Raw genomic sequence first — 21,001 nt, forward strand, 5'->3', positions numbered from 1 at the left:
AGAGAGAGAGAGAGAGAGAGAGAGAGAGAGAGAGAGAGAGAGAGAGAGAGAGAGAGCGCGCGCGCGCAAGAGCGAGCTAGCGCTTTTTATTTTTTGCAAAGCAACAAGGAGTTTCATTTAGAAGCAAGCATAAATATAGAAGAGCCACATTGCAGGGTAGCAGCATAAGTCTTACTCGGGGCCCCTTTTTAAATAGTGTGGGGAATCTTTAAAGTTCTGAATCCTCGGCCCTTACTCTAAATCTAATTTAGAATTTGAGGAATGAATTTAGCATTCAGCTTTTGAATTTGGATATATTATGGAAGACATACAATTTTAGGTGAGTAAAAATTAGTAAACTATTGGTCAAGAAATCTCCAAAATAGTAGTAGTAGGAAAAATTCCCCATACTTATGCAGCCTATACAGTTATTAGAAAAGTTTGGTGATTCAGAGGACATTTTAATTGCTATTTTAAGCAACCCTGATAAATTATAATAGGGTTCTCACTTATAGCCCTAGTACCAGCCTATTTCCAGTTGGCCTCATGGATAAACCAAAGTCACTGATAACACACGTGCCATCATTCTTTACCAGGATGTTACTGCTGTTTAAATCTCGATGGGAGATTGCAGGTTTATAATGATCTGTTTGGATAATTTCAAATACTTATTAATGTGTAAGTGGAGCTAGTGGAGATTAAATTAACATGCAGATAGTGGGAGCCACATACATGTAAATAAAAGATACTGCTTCTTCCACCTGTTAGTTGTCTTCTAAAAAATGGGTCTGGGGAAAAGAAAGCTGAATGTCAAGGCCCAGGTCTGTAATCCCAGCACTTAGGATGCAGAGGCAGGAAGATCATGAGATTGAGACTGCTGTAAATGACACAGCAAGACTCAAGCCAAACCAAACCCTACCGTTTCAAATCATCACTATTTTCTAATAATTCCTCTTACATATATAGTTAGTAAGCAATAAACATTCAACTTCACATGGCATCTTCAACTCTCAAGATGGAGTATTAGATACCACAAGTTCAGATAACCTGGAGTTTTTGTATAAGAATGCAGGAAAATGGTTGTATTTTACAGTAATATGGTCTTTAGAGATCTAGTGCTGTATTTCATCCTGAATAATTTCTTAGTAACCTGGAGCTATAGAAAATTGTAAAAACCTTAATTGTCTTCAGTTAACTGGCAGCAAGCTGTTCTTTCCATTGATGCGGATATCGACTCAGTAGCTTATGCCTGCTTTGTATTATTTTCCTCACCGATAGAAGTGGGACTGGTGGAAGTTAGGTATGTTGGTAAATGCTTGTTATTTGGGAAGTTGAAGCAGAAGGCTTGTGATTTCCAGGTTAGTTTTAGAGTATATAGTGAATTCTAGGACAGCTTAAGGTATATAGTGAGATCTTGTCTTGAAAAACAAAAATGATTTTGAACTGCTTTCCTAATAGTAATAAGGAATTACTGTTTATTATGATTATTTTAATGCTTTTTTATTTCTTTGCAGTTTGAGTGTTCGAGGCCAGTAGCCTCCTGACTGACTGGCTGACAAATCAAGATGCAGAAAAGACAAGGGTATTGCAGCTATTGTCGTGTGCAGTATACTAACCTGGAACAGGTGAGAGGTTCCTACTAATATGATAATAACTCTAGCACCTCAGTTGTGAGTTTTTCTTTACATTGTATTAGATTCAGTTCTTCATTCACTGAATGGATTTTGTTGAGAATCTGCTGGCTTGCAGATAAAGTTTAAGAGTATGAGAATGTGATCATGAACAAAACCAAAGTTTTGATTTTCATGGAGGTTATAGTGTACTTTAGTAAGACAGAAACAAGAAACCATATAAACGAGGGGTTGTTAGTTAAGTAGAATGGTTAGAAAATGAGTAACCATATAAATGAGGGATATATTTTTTAAGTGACATTTTAGTTGGCATTTGAACGAAGTTCAGTACCAGGTTTGCATGTATATATGGAGGAAATCAAGAGGCTAGTGTAACTCCAGTGGAGATTGAGCAACAGGTGCAAAGTAACAAGGTGAAAGGGAAGAGGAACAGATTCTGTAAAACCTAGTAGGTTAGCTGGACTCAATGATGTATCCTTCTAATCCCAGCACAGAGAGCTGGAGGCAGGCTGCTCTCTGTGATTTCAAGACTAGCCTGATCTACAGAGTTCCAGGCCAGCCATGGCTATACAGTGAGACCTTGTCTCAGAAAACATACATTTTTCTAGGTTAAGGTGAGAGCATTGACTCTTATGCCAGTGAGGTGGGTGGTCATTTCAGGACTATGAAAAGGTGATTGTATTATTGAATTCATACTTTAGAACGATCATTTGGGCTGCTAATGGGTAGAACAGAGATTATTTTATTTATATATGTATGTATATATATATATTTGTTGCAATGTAATTCTTTTATCATAAACCTCCCTCCTTTAAACTGAAAATCAGAGATCTTTAGTATATGCACAAAGTGATATATTGTCCTATTTTCATCTTTTAAAGGAAACCACATACCCATTGAACAGTCAGGCTACACTCCCTTGGATCTCTAACCTCTGCCAAACACTAATCTACTTTCCGTTTCAAAAGATTTGACTATTCTAGATATTTCCCCAAAATAGAAGCATATACTATGTGACCTTTTGTGTCTGACTTTTCATTTAGCATAATACATCTAAGTTCATTCATATCATAGCATGTATTATTACCTCATGGCTGAATAATATTTCATTATAAAAATAATACCACATTTCATTTATTCGTAAACAATTGATGGATGCTTAGGTTGTTTTTACTTTTTTTGGCTACCATGAATATTGCTGCTATGGATATTTGTGTATAATTTTTGTGTGAACATATATCTTCAGTTCTCTTGGGTATATATGTAGGAGTGGAATTGTTGGGTCATATAATACCTTGCTTTTGAGGAACTGCCTCACTGTTTTCCAAAGTGGCTCTACTCTTAGGTTACCTCCAGCCATGCATGAGGGTTCCAGTTTCTCCTCATCCTTGCCAGCACTTTTTAAAAAAATTTATAGTCATTTTGTGGATGTGAAGTGATATCTCATTGTGATTTTGATTTACATTCACCAGTGTCATTGAGCATGTTTTCATGTGCTTATTGGCTGTTTGTGGACATCCTTTGGACAAATGCCTGGATCCTAGGTCCATGTTTTAGGTGGTTTGTCTTTTTTATTGCTGAGTTATAAGCCTTTCTTCTGGCTAGCAAACCTTTATGAAATAATATGATTATCATACTTGGTCTATTCTGTGACTTGTCTTTCTACTTATATTGATAGTATGCTTTGATGTATAAATGTTTTAAATTTTGCTAGGTGTGGTAATGCTTGCCTGTAATCCCACAATTTAGGAGGTGGAAGCAGGAACATTGCAAGTTCTAGGCCAGCTTGAAAAGCATAGTGAGACCTGTCTAAAAAAAGTTTTAAACTTTGCATCATTGAATTTGTTTATGTTCCTCTTTTGTAAATTAAAGACAGTTCTTACTGTGCAGCCCAGGCTGTCCTCAGGCTTGAGGGATCTTCCTCTTTCTCTTCCTGAGTACTGAGATTGTAGGTATGTACCATTCACCTTTTTTTGTGTTGTTTTTGATGAAGGATTGCCTAACACAACAACATAAAGATTTATGCCTGTATTTTCCTCTGAGAGTTTCATAATTGCTTTTATAATTAGGTCTTCTGTTCAATTTGAATTAATTTTTGTATACTATAAAAGAAGGAATTCCAATTTCATTCTTTTGCTTGTGATATCCAGTAATCCCTAAACTCCTTGCTGACAAGGCTAGTCTTTCCCATTCAATTGTTAAACATCTGTTGAAAATCAACTACTTATAATTGTAAGAGTTTATTCATTTGTTCTCAGTGTTGTTCTATTGGTCTACATATGCATTGTAATTCTAGTAACATAGTCCTTTAAAAATATGTTTTAAACTGGCATACAATAATTGTATTTATTAGAAAACTGTGATATTTCAGCACATGTATACAACGTGAATGATCAGATTGTGATGACTGGCTTGTCTGTTATTTCTTTGTACTGGGAACATTCTCTCTGCTATTTTGAAACACTGTTAATTGTTGTAAGTCAAAGTTCCTGTTCCTGTTCCTGTTCCATAGAACAGTGGAAGTTATTTCAACTATTCACCTATTCTCCTATATCCATTAACCATCCTCTTCCCATCCTTTTATCCTTGTGAAGCTTGGCTGACCACTCTGCCCATTCTTTCATCTGTAGACACCTGAATTGATTCCCCTTTTTGGCTGTTGTGAATATTTGGTAGTAAACAGAAGAATGCAGATGTTGCCTTGGCATACTGATTTTCTTTCCTTTAGATATGTATCAGTAGTGGGATTTTCCATTATAAGAGGTTCTGCTTCTAGCGTTCCAAGGTACTTGTGTCCTGTTTTCTGAATGGTTCTGCTTTTTAGCATTATTTTTACAATAGTGCTCCCCCTTTGTCACATCCCCATTAGAACTTGCTATTTTAAAATCTTTTTATTAGTAGCCCTTGTTACAGGATCGAGATGATACTTATTGTCTTTATATTTCCTCAGTGATTAGTGATATTAAATATTGGTTTGCTCTTTATATATTATCTTTTAAATATGCCTACACAAGTTATTTGTCCATTTAAAATTATTATATTTTGCTGTTGGTTGTTTGAGTCTCTTATATATTCTGGAATGAATCTAGCAGTCAGGAAGTATAAAAAGCAGGACTATCAGGAACTGAATGGCAGCCTTGGCTACAGAATGAGTTTGAGGCCAGCCAGGGATACATGAGACTATGTCTCAAAAAATAACAATAACAGAAACCAGTACTAAAAAATTCTGTGCTAGTGAAGTAATTTGGTGGGTAAAACACATACCACACAAAACTTAAGGACTGAGCTTGAATCTCTAGAACCCCTGTAAGCAAGACATGGGAGAATACTTCTGTATTCATCAGTGCTTCTATGGGAAAATAGGAGGTAGAGGCAGGAGAATGGGGTGCAGCAGTGAACAGATAATATGGAGAGATCTTGTTTTAAAACAAGGCAGAAGGGAAGAACTGGCACCCAAGAAAGTCTCTGACTTTCATATGTGCACCACTGCACATTCATGTCCCTTATGTTTTCTTTTAGTAGTTTCTTATACTTGTGAGTGTGTCCTAGTTACTGTTCTATTGCTATGAAGAGACACAATGACTAAGGCAACTCTTATAAAAGAAAACACTGAATTGGGGCCTGCTTACAGTTTTAGAGGGTTATTCATCCACCACCATCATGGCAGAGAGTGGCACAGCATAGTGGCAGGAAGCCATAGTGCTGGAGAAGTAACTGAGAGCTTTACATTATGATCCTTTGGCAGTAGACAGAGAGACTGAGGCTGGAAAAGGCTTTTGAAACCTCAGTGCCTATCCCTAGTGACACATACCTCCTCACAAGGTCACACCACCGCACCCCACAAGGCCACTCCTAATCCTTGTAATCCTTTCCAAACAGTTGCACTAACTGGGACCAAGCATCCAAATAGAGGAGCTGCTTCTGGAGGCTGCTCTCACTCACCACCAGAGCATGTGATGATACATTTGGATTGGATTTTATGTAGTAAGTGACTGGAGTTTAGTTGTTGTTCTCCTGTGTTTAATTCACCGTCATCATCATCATTATCGAGAGATGGTCCCCGAACTCACCACATACACCAGGCTGACCTTGAATTCGTAGAGGTCCACCTGCTTCTGTGTTGGGATTAAAGGTTTAAGCCACCATGCCAGACTTATTTCCCTATATATAGATAGTGAAGTTTCCCAGCACAGTTTACTGAAGAGAATATTTAGTTGGTGCTTCCTTTGCCCTGACTGGTTAACTGCTTTTGTTACATTCCTTTGGTGCCCCAACTCCTGGTGTCATGCTGTTTTAGTTACAATAGTTTTGTATTATGTTTTGAACTTGCTATTATAATGGCTCCACCTTTATTTTGCTCAAGATTTTTATGTCTCTTATGAATATTTTAGGGTCTACATGAATTTTATGGTTTTTTTGGTAGTTTTGTGAAGGCTATTGGTATTCCAATATGAATTGCACTTGAATCTGTTGATTATTAAAAATACTTTATATCTTTCCAATCCATGAACCTGAACTTTTTTTTTTGTTATGTGTCCTCAGTTTCATTCTTTTCATATTTTATAACTTTCATTCTAGAAATCATTCATGTCTTTGGTTAAATTAATATTCTAGGTGGTGGTGTTATTGGTACCTTTCTTGGTAACCTTTTAACAAATAATATGTAAAACTGGTGCTTTTTGTCTGTTGATTTTATATCCTGTACCTTTATTGAACTTGCTTTTCAGTTTTACACATATTTTAATGGAGTCTAGGTTTTTTTTACCTTAGTGAAATTGTCATTTGGAGCTGGAATAGCTTAGCAATTGAGTGCTTGCTGCTTTTGTGGGACCTGTGTGTGGTTCTTAGCACTTACATGGCTGTAATTATAGTTTCAGGGGGTCTGATAGCCTTTTCTGGTTTCTGTGTGTACCAGGCATGCATGTGGCATACATACAATACATGCAGGTGAAGTATCTATACATATGTTGTTGTTTTGTTTTTTTGTTTTAAGATTGGATTCTACAGAATCTGAATGGTCAATATGGGTGCCTTTGTCTTCTTACTGCTTTCAGAGAAAATGGATTTTATATTTTCTCCATTGAGTATGATGTAAATTGTGGATAGTCATATTTTACTATTTTACTGAGTTATTATTTTTGTACCCAATTAAAATATTTTATCATAAAGTAATTAATTTCATTAAATTCTTCTGCATATAGTTAGATGATCATGCACTTTTCATCTTTCACTATATTGATGAAATATGCTTGTTGATTTATATATATTGAGCTATTTTTGTCTTCCTGAGGTAAATCTCACTTGATTATGGTCTGTAATATTTCTTATGTGCTGTTGAATTTGATTCATTATCATTTTGTTGGGAATTTTTGTATCTGCATTTATTAGTAATATCCATCTGAAAAGATGTGACGAAATTGATCAGGTCCTGGGCTTTTATTTATTGTGATGTATTTTACTAATTTGGTCTTGTTATCAGTTTGTTGATTTTTGTATGTTGTTATGGTTCAATTTTTGTAGGCTGTGTTTATAGAAACACATTTCTTATAGGTTTTTCATTGTTTATCATAGTCCCATCACAAATATCAGTTGTGATATTGCCCTTTTCATTTCAGATTTTATTTGGATCATGTGTTTTCTCTCTTTTCCATTCCCTGTCTTTTTCATTCCTGAATTTGTGCGCACATGCTATACCACTGAGCTACATTTCTTTTTTTTTTTTAATTTTTTATTAGATATTTTCTTCATTTACATTTTAATTGAGCTACATTTCTTGCCATTTTTAAAAAATAAGTTTTAGTCTATTTCTGTTGTGTTTGCTATTTATTTCTTCTTGCTACTATAGGTTTGGTGTTTTCTTGATTTTTTTTTTTTAGGTGATTGATTTGTGGTGTTATTTAAAAGTAGGCTGTAATGCATTATAAACTTCCATCTGTATTGTTTTTGCTTTACTCCATAGGTTGTAGGGTACTGTTTTAATTTCAGTTTGTTTTAAAACATTTTACATTTTCTTTTGATTTACTTAAGACCATTTTTAGTTTTCCTGTGCTTGTGCAGCTTCTAAAGATACTCTTGCTAGTTTTATTCAACTCTGATCAAAGATGCGTGTGCTGATTTATTTCTAATTTGTTGAGAGTGTTCCGTCCGCAGGCTGATGAAAAGAACGCTTATCCTATTGGTATTGGATGAAAGAATTCTGTAAATGTCTGCTTGGCCCTTTTGGTCTTTAATATATAAACTATGATATCAAATATCAGTTTCTAATTTTTGTGTAGATGATATTTCCATTGATGGAAGTGGGGTTTTGAGTCTCATTACTGTATTAGAATCTCCTTTTAGATCTAATATATAAGCATGTGTGTATATGTGTGCTTAGATACATACATGTATCTATACACACACACACATATTGTTGTTGATTTGTGTTTGTATTTATTTCCTTTTTTTGGATTTCTTTTGTCATTATATCTTGTCTCCCCAGTTTTTTACTTCAAGTCTATTTAGTCTGATACAAATGTGGGTATTCCTGCTTGGGTTTTGTTTACATGATATGCCTTTTTCTGTCCCTCACTTCTAGAAAGAAAGTGTGTTACTTTACTGGGGAAGTACGTTTCTTAGAGCTGTGTATCATTGAGCCTTTAAAAAAAACTCTGTTGAGCCAGTCTACATCCTTTTGTTTTGAGACTGTTTATATTCAAGTTTATTATTGATAAGTAATGATACACTCTTGTTACACTTTTAGTGTTTTTTCTTCTAATTTTTGGCATATTTTTGTTCCTTCTCTTCCTCATCTTTGTGGTTTGATGAACTTCAGTTTATGGTTCTTCCCTTGTGTACTGAACAACTATTGCGTTTTATATTTGCGCATATTTTTTATGATAGCATTGGCTTTGCTTCTATTGTAGAGCTTTACTAGACATTTCTTTTAGGGATGGATGATCTAGTGACAGGGAATTACTGCTTTTTGTATTTGAAAAGATTATTATTTCTCTTGCGTTTCTAAAGGATAACTTTGCTGGGTATAGTATTGGTTCCTTTTTTTAATTTTCATTTTTCAGGACTTTGTATATTTCTTATCCTGTAAGGTTTCTGCTGATAAATTTTCTGTTAGTCTACTTGGAATTACCATTTACGTGATTTGATGCTTTTGTGTTGCTTTTTTTTTTTTTTCAGAATTCTCTTATTTTTAGAGATCATCTTTCTGTACCATAACAAAATCCTTGAGATAATTAACTTACAGAGAGGAAAGTTTTGTTTTGGCTCTGTTTGGAGACAATTCAGTCTATAATCGATAGGTTGTATTACTTGTGGGCTTGTGGTGAGACAGCACAGCATGGCAGAAAGTGTAGTGAGACAAGCTGTTGACTTAATGTCTGGGATGTGAGAAATAGATAAAAATTACAGGACTTTCTTTGTAGTCACTGGTCTAAACCTCTAGTTTTAGACCTCCCACCTCTTAAAGGTTCTAATAGTACCAAACTGAAGACCAACTTTTCAATACATGAGCCTTTGAAGGCCTTTCTTGGTCTCATCCTGTAGTGTATATAACCATTCTTGTTCAAGTTTCAGAGGTCCTTTAAATAGCCATATCTTTTCCAAGATAGAAAGTTTTAACTTGAATAGGTTTTCTATCTTTTAGAACACCAATAACATCACCATGTGCTCATTGCACCATCTACACTAAATGTCATAGGCCTTATTTGTTCTTAATCTTTTTTCTAAGACTGGATTACTTCAGAAAGGCAGGCAGAATCTGATAGGGATTGTATTGAATCTGAAAATGAATTTGTGATCAGGAAGCATATATTTTCATTACATAATGTTTCTTAAAAATCTTTCATCTTAGCCTTAGGCTTTCTAGTGTACAGGTTTTATACTGTTATGTTAAATTTATTAGTATTTTGATGCTATTTTGTTAAACTCATTTTTGATTGTTTATCTCTAGTATATAGGCCTACAATAGCACTTTAAAGTATTGATCTTACACCATGGAACTTTGTGGAACTTAATAGCTCTAAAATTTTTTTAGATCCTTCCATATACAAAATAATCACACCAGTTTTCTAGTCTGGATACTCCTTTTCTTTCCTTGAACCTCTCTCTGTAGTTCAGTGGATATCAAGTAGAAGTGATCAAAGTAGATATTCTTGTCTTTCCTGATCTTTGGGAGAAAGCTTTCGTTCTGTCAGATATGATACATAAGTGTATTTTATATAGAGGACCTGTATAGATCTTCTGTTCCTAGATTGTTGAATGTTTCAGTATAAAAAGGTAGAGGATTTGTCCCATGCGTTTCTGTGTCTCTTATGTGTTTTTTTTTTTTTTCTTAGTGTGTAAGTGTATTAGCTCATGGTGCCATAATAAAATGTGGTAGTACTAGAAGGCTTGAGGAATCTGAATTTTTTTCTTTCTGTTCAGAGGCTAGGGAGTTCAAGAGCAAGGTGCTAGTGGATTGATTGATTGGTTGGCTGGTTGATTTTCCTGAACCATTATATATAGAGATTTTGACACAAGTATTCATTGTAGTAGCTACTGTTTTCTGATTAGGTTTGTCATTAAGAAGTGTCTCAAGTTTTTCTTCAGGGTCTAGGCTGTAATTGTGTCATAGATGGAACAGTTCATAATGACATTCTGGTTTTGTAAATGCTGAACTGTTTTATATCTTAGATGATATCTAAGATAACTATAATATGTAAAAATTCTGTGTGGTGGCATTTGTCTTGTTTATCTAATAGAAATCACTTAATTTCATAGTAATAAAAAACTTTTTTGTTGTGATTTTTTTTAACCCCTCTACACTTTTTCAAAGAAAATATTTTTAATGCTGGTTATAAACATGAGGCAGAAAATAAATGAAGTCTCTTTATCTTTCACTTATGATTGATAAATTGTTTCATTACATGACTGGACTTGTTGAACCTTTGGCAATCGGAAAAACATCCTTTAGCTATAGGTTCTATTCGATAGAGATTTTATTTATTTATTTTTCGCTTAATATTTAAAATAATTTTTATTCATTTGGACACTCTTGTACTAAATTGGCATTTAAAAAGATTCTGTTGATGACAGCCAGGATAATTTATACTGATGTTGAAAGCTTGGAAAATATATATATGTTTCAAGGCTTTGGAAAACTACTAAGGCAGTGAAGAAGTATGGGGCCTAGATCTAGTGGAGTATTAAATAGAAAACAATGGGAGCCAAAAGAAAGAAAACAACTGCCAACCTAGAATTCTCTACTCAATAAGTATAACTTTTCAACGTAAGGTAAAATAAAAATATTTTCAGGAAACAAAAATTAAGGGAATTTGTCACCAGCAGACCCTCACTAAAGGAAAAACTAAAAGGAGTTCTTCAGGCAGAAGGAAAATGATTCCAGATGGAAGCTCAGAGCTATCAGGAAGTAATGAAGAACAATGGACAGGTAAATATGTAGGCAATGAATAAATCATGCTTGTGGGATTATCAGCGATGTAGGTTGGGAGGGTAGTAAGTGGAGTTAATTTCTAAGGATCTTACATTGTTTAAGGAGAGAATAAAGTAGGGAGTAATATTTAGATTTTGATAGTTCAGATTTGTCATTCATTCCTACTAGCAGACTAGGAAGAACGTCTATAATACTAAGCTAACAAAATGGTGGAAATTAGAATAATAAAGCAGAGGAAGAAAGAAGAGAGAAAATACCCATAAGAATATTAAATAACAGACTACTGAGTATTCTCAAGTAAAAATAGACTTACTGCTTGAATTAAAAATATGTTCAATGACTGTGTGTGTGCGCGTTTACTTCCATGATAGAGTACTTGCCTGCTGTATATGAAACTGGGACACCTCAATAACTCAAAAAAGGAAAGATAAAACTATATTTGCTACTTTATGGGAGGCCCTGTCCACAAAAGTAAGAAATTAAAAGATAAAATGATGAAGATAATTGGGTAAGAAGATAAAAGGTAATTATCATAACGTGATGATGGCTAGAAAACCAAAAATAGATCAACCATTAGAATTAATGAGTGAGTTTAAAAGTGTGTTGGAACCAGGTGTGGTGGTGCATGCCTGTCGACCCAGATACTGAGGAGGCTCAAGTCAGATTGATCATTTGGTTCTGTTGGGCATTTGAGATTAGCCTGGGCACCATTTGGATCCTTTGGCTAAAAAAGAAAAACAAAAAACCCTAAGGTGGTTGGACCAATAAAAAAAGTCTTATTTCAATATGCAAATACTCTGCAGAAAATGAAATTTAAATATACCATTCATAATAGCAAAAAAATATCATTCTATTAAATAATTATAATAAATATGTATAAAACCTTCATCTATAATCTGTGAACACTGAAGGCTGAGGATTTAGCTCAGTGATAGCATGTCTACTTAGCATGCTTTTTTAGATCCTGGGTTCAATCCCCAGCAATGGACAGGAAAGGGACTTAATATTTTTATAGATTGAAAGAGTCAATATTAAAAATGTCCAGTTTTCCCAAATTATATTTATCCAATGAAATTCTAGTGAAAATCCCTTACATTACAGTGAAAATTAAGCCATTATAAGTATGGAAATAAAAAAGAGAACTAGATGATGTTAAAGAAGACCTGAATGAGGTGTATCCCTCTAGATAACTACTCTTCCTCACCTTTACTAAGGGAGGCTTGGGGCAAAGTTAGAGCATAGGAACACACTCCAGTGGCAGATAAATGTGTGTATCTGAGCTGTGACATAGGTGACACTGCAGAGCAGCAAGCAACAAGACTTTGTCTAGTAGATGCTATGGTGTCAAGTGAGCACCTCGCTGGGAAAAACGATTCTGTACGTAAAAATCATTCCAAGATGTGAATGTTGTAGGTAATATAATAAAGGAACTAATAACAGACAGGAGAAAGTTCGTACAAGGAAGAGCTTTCGGCTAACAAGAAGCACTGAAAAAAAAACTGTTCTGGGCTGCAGTGAAATTATGAAAACAGTAAATTAAGAAAGTGAGAAGATGAGCTACAGAAATGAAGATGATGTTTGAAACATACATAATTGAATGCAGAAACTGTGTCCAGAATAAATAAATTCTATAAGATAACGAAGAAGATATCTATTTGAAAAACAGGAAGAGGAGCTGGTATGGTGGCACATGCTTGAAACCAAACATTCTGGAGACAGAGGTAGAAGGAATCCCAGTTCAAAGCTAGCCTGGAGTGTATGATGAAGACCCTGTCTTGAAAAAAAAATCAGGAAAAAATTTAAATGGACCCATAATTAAGGAGATGATCTGGATGGCCAGTAAAAATGATCATCAAATTTGTGGATTAAGGGCACAATATTTGATACTGAACACATTCCACAATGTGTTCAATGTGAACACAGTCCACAATAGCTAAAATGTAAAAAACAGAATACCAACTGTTGATAATAAAGTAGAGCAATACAAAGATAAACTGTTGATTGCGGCCTACATCGATCCAACCACTTTGGAAGACTAGGTACTGAAGATGAACACACATGTACTATATCACACAGAAGGTCTACATCTAATAATATAACTCCCCAAATGTGCTGTCATACCAGACAAATAGCAAGGGTCTTTGCAGCATTATGATTTGTAATGCCTAAATGCTGAAAAAACAAAACCCTAAAATTTATCAATGTGTAAAATAGCATAGATTCATACAATAGAGTACAGATGTATGTGAGGGTGAACACAATACAGTTAACTATTGAGTAGTTTCATAAATGCAGTGTTGAATGAGAGGTGCTTAGTGCAAAAGAATACATATTGTGTGGTGTCATATTTGTAGAGCGTTTCAAAACTTAGTATTGGAAATCAGGGTTATAGTTACACTGGGGGAAGAGGGAAGAGGTATTAGATTGGTATGGGGGCAGTAAAGGGATTTCTAGGTACTTATATTCATGGATAGATGGTTATGGATGTGTTTATTCTTCGATGGCTTAGTGGGCTACATACAAATGTTTTGTGTGTTTTATGTGACACATATGTTGAAAATTTTTTAAGAAAGCCCTGTGGGGCGTGTATAATGTGGTGGCCCCTGCAGCATATGCAGTTGGTTCTGGAATGGAATGGTTCATTCCCATTGCTCTTTTTCTCTTTGCCTTAGCAGAGAGAGGACAAGGTTGGATTTTAGTTCAGTCTTTTGGCTCAATGTACACTGTGTTTTATTACCAGCAGTCTACTCTGGTGATGGCACTGGACAGTGGGGGAGTTTATAGCAAAGGATTTGAGACTGTTATACTTAACTGAGCTTGGGGCTAAGGTAACATTGCAGAAAAATTCTCATGTCAAAAGAGGAAATAATTTCAAGGGTCAGTGGTCAGGAGCTAGCAACATGTGTTTTTTGCTTTTTGTTTTTTGTTTTTAAATAATATCTTAACTATGATATATTAAAACACAATTTTTAAACTATTTTTCTCGAAAAACCAAAAAAAAAAGAACATATATGATTAATATACCATTTATATTAGCTAATTGAAAAAAGCACATAAACTATAGTTTGCCTCACATTCAAATCCTGGCTTTGCTGTTTGCTGGGTAACAGAACTTAAGGCGGTTTGCTTTAGTTTGTTTGTTTGTTTGTTTGTTTGTGTCCCACTCTCTTTGTATCAAAAGAGGACACTATTCTTGCCGAGTGAAAATGCAGGGAGCTTTTGAGATAGAATGAATAGCCCTGTGTGTGGCATATGGTACATTTCCCCTCGTTAGATTCCTCCTTATCCCATTGCCAGTCTACGAATACTAGTATCTGTGCTAAAGCTCAAGACTTTAATATGCTTACACTAATATTCTGCTAAGGCAGGATTCTTCTTAATCACTGAAGAAAAAGAAATGAACGTTTTTTTTTTTGTGTGTGTGTGAGTTAATCTTTGTTCTTTTTTAATGCCACAATCCAACCCTGTTCTCTCTTTTCACAGTTTTTTTTTTTTTTAATTTGTAAAAACACTTACTGGAAAATACAAACATTTTAAGAAAAATAAAAAATAATCCATAAGTATATCACTTAAAAGTGTACTTTTAAGATTTTAACACATTTTCTTCCATTTACTTGTCTGTATAATTTTAAAACTAGTTTGAGATAGGGCCATATGTATGATTGTTGATTCCATAATTTTCTCTTAACACATAGTATGTTATTAGGGTTTATTATTTTAGGTAGCTGCATGGTATTCCATTGTAGCATACATTGTAATGTAAGGTTATTGTTGTGGAGCTTCCAGGCTTTTTGCTATATGGTATGATAAACAACCTTTTGATGTCATCCTTAGGAATGTATTTAGAGAAATATAACAACTATATTTAAAGAAGACATACTTTAATGGTTTTAGATGCATATAGTAGAGGTGATGTATGGAAAGACTATCAACTTATATTTCTACAAGGAATACATTCATGAGTCCATCTTGTGTTACCATGAATAACATTACTCATTTAAAATTCCTACTGGTTTCTCTTTATAGCACTTGTTTAGTTCTCAGCACAGAAGCCTGACCAGACAGAGCAGACGTCGGACAGCTACCAATAACACTCTGATGGAACGCTTTTTGCAGGATGTTCTGCGACACCACCCATACAATTACCAAGACAGCAGGTAAGATAGTTCAGTGGAATCTTAATATCTCTGTCAGTGGTATATTCCACCCACCTTTATCATCTTGATGTGTATCCCAGGACTGGTCTTGCCTGTAAATGCTTTGTAGCCCAGACTGGCTTCAAACTGTCAGTTTCTCCATACCTACCTAGCATTTAAAGGCTGTATTTGAATTTTAAAAATATGATGTACAAAATAGTTCTGTGTTTATGGAACTGGGGATTGAACCTAAGGGCTCAACCATGCCAGGCAAATGCTTTACCGTGGATGCACTCCCAGGTGTGTAGTGAACTGTCTTATTTAACCAATAAAAATGAATCATTGGAAATGAAAGTTAACCAGATGAAATTTTGATTTAGGGCCAGGAGAAGAGTTAGCACTTTCCGAGTCCTAAAATGAAAATTTATCTATTAACTTCCATTTTAAATTATTTATTGTACTTATTTCTTTAAAGATTTATTTGTATGTGGGGTACTGGAGTGATGGTTAAACAGTTAAGAGCATTTGCTCTTGTTAGAGGACTTGGGTTCAGTTTCCAACACCCACATATTGGCTCACAATAAATCCAGGGGATCTGACAACCTCTTGAAACTTCTGTAGGCATGCATGTGGCATACATACATACAGGCAAAACACTTATATACATATAAGAATAAATATTTTTAATTTTTAAAGATTGATTTGTGTATATGTGTGTGCATATGCTTGTATATGTGTGTGCATGTAAACTTGCATGCTTAGTGCAGAGGTTAGTGTTTTCTGGGGCTAAGCTGGAAGCCAGCAAGTCTCAGTGATGTCCCCTGCTTTTTACCTACCTCTGAGCTACTTTTATAGGCATGTTCAGAATGCCTCGCTCGTTATATGGCTGTTGGGATCCAAACTTCGGTCCTCATGACTATGCAGCAAGTACTCTCAACTGCTGAGCCATTTCTCCACCTTAGTTGTTTATATGACATTTTACTATAGGCCTGGAAGGGTAGCTGAGTTGTAGAGTGCTTGCTTCCCCGTCAGTGAATGAATCCCTGTCCTCAATCTTCAGCCCCACTAATAAAAATCTACTACAGAAAAGATAGATATAACTGTGCTTTTTCCTGAGTAAATGCCTTAGGATGATAAGTAATAATGTGTCATTAAGGTTTTTTTTTAGGTGTGTAACAGAGTTAAATACTGGGTGGAGGTGGAGCAAAATGTTTTGAAAGATTAGTAACAAAAGCTAGGTGATAATAGGACAAGATATTACAGTAGAAATCTGAGTCGATTCAATCCTGGTGGAACTGTGTGCTGAATAAGTGGAAGAAACACTGGATTGAGTGGTTTCTCAGTCCTGTCAGTATCTTGTTGTCTTGTATGTCGTGTGTCTATGTGGGAGTGAGAGGACAGCTCACAGGGGCTGGCTTTCTCTGTCAATGCTGGCCATGGTTTGGGAATCACACACAGGCTTGGTGACAAGACATCTTTACCCTTCAAGCCATCATTTTGGCCTTCAATAACCCCCTACCAGTCAACTTGTTTTGGTTATTTTAATAAAAAGAAACACTTGATGACATTTTAAGAGTTAATAGTTAATGTTCTAGGTTTTTAAGAATCAGATTATAACAAGCCTACAAGATAAGCCAAGTGGGAACATATCTATGCAGAATTAGCTGAGGTACATTCCAGTGGTGGGAAAGGAAACTCATGCTTTGCAAGGTACTAACCTAGAATTTAGAAAAGTTGGAAATATTTTAATGGGAAAATGTTTCTTAAAATGCTGTTTCTTTTTTTTTTTCGAGACAAGGTTTCTCTGTATAGCCCTGGCTGTCCTGGAACTCACTCTGTAGACCAGGCTGGCCTCGAACTCAGAAATCTGCCTGCCTTTGCCTCCCAAGGAGGGATTAAAGGCCTGGGCCACCACACCTGGCTCTAAAATGCTGTTTCTTAATAAAAGCTGGTAGAAAGATGAGATTAGACTCACCATGGGATCATACACAAGACTTTGATTTTGAAACCTCATAATCATTTCTTTAACAAATACACTTGTGCAACTGTCTTTCTTACTTTTCAATTTCTGTGATAAGACACTATGACCCTTAGAAAAGAAATCATTTATCTTAGGACTATCAGTTCCTGAGGCCTAGAGTCCAGACTATCATGGCATCATGGCAGGGATCATGACAACAGGCAGGCATGGTGCTGCTGGAGCTAGTATCCGAGAGTGGACATCTGATCCACAAGCGTCAGAGAGGGTGGGGGACAGTGGGCAGTCTAACTGGGAATGGTGTGGGTTTTTGAAGCCTCAAAGCCCATCCCAGTGACACACTTTCTCCAGTTAGGCCACACCTCTTAATCCTTTCCAAACAGGTCTACCAGCTGGGGACTAGTTATTCAAACATATGAGCCTGTAAGGGAGGTGGGGGACTTTTTTGTTCAAACCACCTTAGTAACCATTTCTGTAGTTTATTTTCACAGGATTTGAACTTGTAGGCTAGAGTGTACAGGTTATTATAGAGCAGCAGTTTTCAACCTGTGGTTCAGGACCCCATTGGGAGTCAAATGGCCCTTTCACAGCGGTTGGCTAACAGGTCATTGGAAAATACAGATATTTACACTATGGTTCATAACAGTAACAAAATTACAGTTATGAAGTAGCAACAAAATAATTTTATGATCAGGGGTCATCACAAGATGAGGAACTGTATTAAAGGGCCACAGCATTAGTAAGGCATAGAACCACTGTCTTTTAAAAAAAACTTTTTATTTTAGGATAATATACCAGGTTTACTGAAAACCGTGGAAAACTGATAGAAGAAACTCTCACCCTGACTATGGAATCTAAAAACAAGCACAGTGCAGTTTTCTAAAATAGGAGCTGTGTTTATAGAATGTCACCTTTTGTCATCCAAGCTCACACACTGCATTGAGTGTCCTATTTCCTTACTCTCCCTTCAGCTCTATCCCGTCATTATTATTTGTTTACTTATTAAGACTGTAACACTTAGGCAGGTGGTGGTGGTTCACACCTTTAATCCTCCTCGCACTCGGGGAGTCAGAAGCAGGTAGATCTTTGAGTTCAAGACCAGCCTGGTCTACAGAGTGAGTTCAAGGTCAGCCAGGGATATCACATAGAGAAATTCTGTCTCAAAGAAAACCACAAAAAACAAACCAACCAAACAGCCAAACAAAAGACTGGGACTCTTTTTTAGGAGTAGTGACCATTTATTTTATGGAAAGCATCCCAATTTAGGCCTGTCTGATGTTTCCTCATGATTAAATGGATGTATCCATTTTTGGCAGTAATAACCTCAGAACAGAGATTGTATCTTTTAGAGAACATGGTGTCAACATATTTAATTGCTGGTGATGTTTTTTAAAAAAAAAAAAAAACTGCTAAGCTCCTTTAGTTAGAATACCAAGTAATGCCTTTCACTGACATTTTTTTTTCAATTTTTTTTATTAGGTATTTATTTCATTTACATTTCCAATGCTATCCCAAAAGTCCCCCACACGCTCCCCCACCCACTTCCCCACTCCCACTTCTTGGCCCTGGCGTTCCCCTATACTGAGGCATATAATGTTTGCACGACCAGTGGGCCTCTCTATCCACTGATGGCCGACTAGGCCATCTTTTGATACATATGCAGCTAGAGACACAAGCTCCGGGGGGTACTGGTTAGTTCATATTGTTGTTCCACCTATAGGGTTGCAGATCCCTTTAGCTCCTTGGGTGCTTTCTCTAGCTCCTCCATTGGGGGCCCTGTGATCCATCCAATAGCTGACTGTGAGCATCCACTTCTGTGTTTGTTAGGCCCCGGCATAGTCTCACAATAGACAGCTCTATCTGGGTCCTTTCAGCAAAATCTTGCTAGTGTATGCAATGGTGTCAGCGTTTGGAAGCTGATTATGGGATGGATCCCCGGATGTGGCAGTTCACTGACATTTTAGTATGTGTGTGCCATTTTAATTTTCTTGAATTCACTCACTACTGCCCTTTGTGTTTCCAGTCCTGCTAGTACATTCTTCAGACATGGATGGTGGTAAATTGATTAACTTGGCTAAAAGCATTGTGTGGAAACTTACCCACTGAGCCATATCACTGGTGCTTAAAGTTCCCTTTTAACTTAAGAATTTATGTAAAAGGGTTTCTGTTTTTGTTTTTTTTTTTTAACTTTTAATAGTTGTATATTTGTAGGGCTTTTTTTTGTGGTGAAGTGGCAAATGACTAGAAATTGAATTATAATTTGTTAGTATTAAATAGAAATACAAATACAGGTGTATGTAGAAGCATCTAGTTGGCAGTTGTCTATCTTTTCTCCCTCTCCTTTCATTTTTGGTTCCTTAAATTTTCTGCATTTTTAAAAGAGTTATCAATATGTTGTGATAGACTTTAAAACAAATGGAAGTAATATAGAGTTTTGAAAATGCAGGAGGTGAAAGTGGTCCTTGCATTATTATTTCGTTGCTTAAGAGTCAACGCTGTTTTTTTTTTTTGCCATAGTGTAATAATATATTAGTGACAGGTATAATTTTTATTTCCCACATTCCAAATTAGTATTAAATAAAATGACTTATGGAAGGGGTGGAGTGGTGGCTCAGCAATTAAGACAACGCACTGCTCTTGCAGGGACCCAGAACTAGTTCTGAGCACATTCATCATGTCTCACAACCACTTTTCACTCCAGTTCTAGGGTTTCCAACACCCTCTCCTGACCTCAATAAACACAAGACACACACAGGCAAAACACTCACACACAGAACATCTAAATACCTTTTTAAAAAGATGATTTATGCAATGATAGAATTAATTCTGATGTGTTAATAAAATGTCAGTTTAGGGGCTTAGTAGCTAGAAGCACTTGCTGTGTTTGCAAAGGACCCAAGTTAAGTTCCCAGCACCCACATTAAGTAGTTCACAAACTACCTGTAACTCTAGTTCCAGGGGCTACACTTCCTCCTGGCCTCTACAGATACCAGCGATACATGTTGTGTGTGTGCGCACACACACACACACACACACACACACACACAAAACTCACATAGAAAGTCTTTAGAGCCAGGTGTGGTGGCCCACGCCTTTAATCCCAGCACTNGGGAGGCAGAGGCAGGCGGATTTCTGAGTTTGAGGCCAGCCTGGTTTACAAAGTGAGCTCCAAGACAGCCAGGGTTATACAGAGAAACCCTGTCTCGAAAAAACAAAAACAAAACAAAAAAAAAAAAAGAAAGTCTTTAGAAAATAATAAAAGCAGTTGGAGACACATGCAAATGTTTTTCAAGTTTAAAAAATACTTAAAAATTTTTTACCCTTTTTCTTCTTCCCTTCTGTCTGTCTGTCCTTTTCTTTCTTTTATTTTTAATTTTTAAAAAAATTTTTGAGACAAGGTCTTACTATGTAGTTCTGGCTAGCCCAGAACTCACTATGTAGACGAGGCTGGCCTCAAACTCACAGAGCTCCACCTGCTACTGCATGCACAACTACACCCAGCTATATTTTCTAATTTGTCTAGACATTCATTTTGGTTATTATAGTGGTAGAGATTTGTGTATCACTTTTTATGGTAACAGATTATTTTATTATATACTTAATAAAACATCAAAAGCATAAACACAAAAATATGGAACACTTCCCAAATTTGCACATCTTCTTTGGGCAGGGCCAATGTTAATCTCTGTATCATTTGAATTTTAGTATATGTGCTGGTGAAACGAGCACCTGTTGTTGGTTTTTGAGACAGTGCCTCATAATATATCTCACCATGGCCTTGAATTTGATATCCTCTTCAGTCTCTTGAGTTCTGAGATTACAGGTGTTTGCCACCTTGCTGTTGCTAAGC

At 35.9% G+C, this 21,001-nt stretch overlaps 1 protein-coding gene and 1 non-coding gene across 6 annotated transcripts in view; one reads left to right on the forward strand and one right to left on the reverse strand.

The window, feature by feature from the left end:
* Positions 1-21,001, forward strand: part of Zdbf2 (zinc finger DBF-type containing 2) — a 40,899-nt gene that overhangs the window by 6,126 nt on the left and 13,772 nt on the right. For 2 of the 5 annotated variants that reach the window (XM_021173295.2, XM_021173303.2), the window contains 2 exons: positions 1,494-1,604; positions 15,064-15,194. In XM_021173295.2, coding sequence (XP_021028954.1) covers positions 1,545-1,604; positions 15,064-15,194 — 191 coding nt within the window. In that variant the 5' untranslated portion in view covers positions 1,494-1,544. Of the gene's footprint in view, positions 1-1,493; positions 1,605-5,489; positions 5,595-10,898; positions 11,035-15,063; positions 15,195-21,001 lie in introns of those variants that run through there. The other 3 variants (XM_021173329.2, XM_021173318.2, XM_021173312.2) reach the window with 3 other exon arrangements.
* LOC115032378 lies at positions 20,777-20,880 on the reverse strand. The gene has a single exon (XR_003838059.1). It is a non-coding gene; the product is annotated as a U6 spliceosomal RNA (small nuclear RNA).

This window comes from Mus caroli, chromosome 1 (assembly GCF_900094665.2).
Source record: "Mus caroli chromosome 1, CAROLI_EIJ_v1.1, whole genome shotgun sequence".
Taxonomy (NCBI): domain Eukaryota; kingdom Metazoa; phylum Chordata; class Mammalia; order Rodentia; family Muridae; genus Mus; species Mus caroli.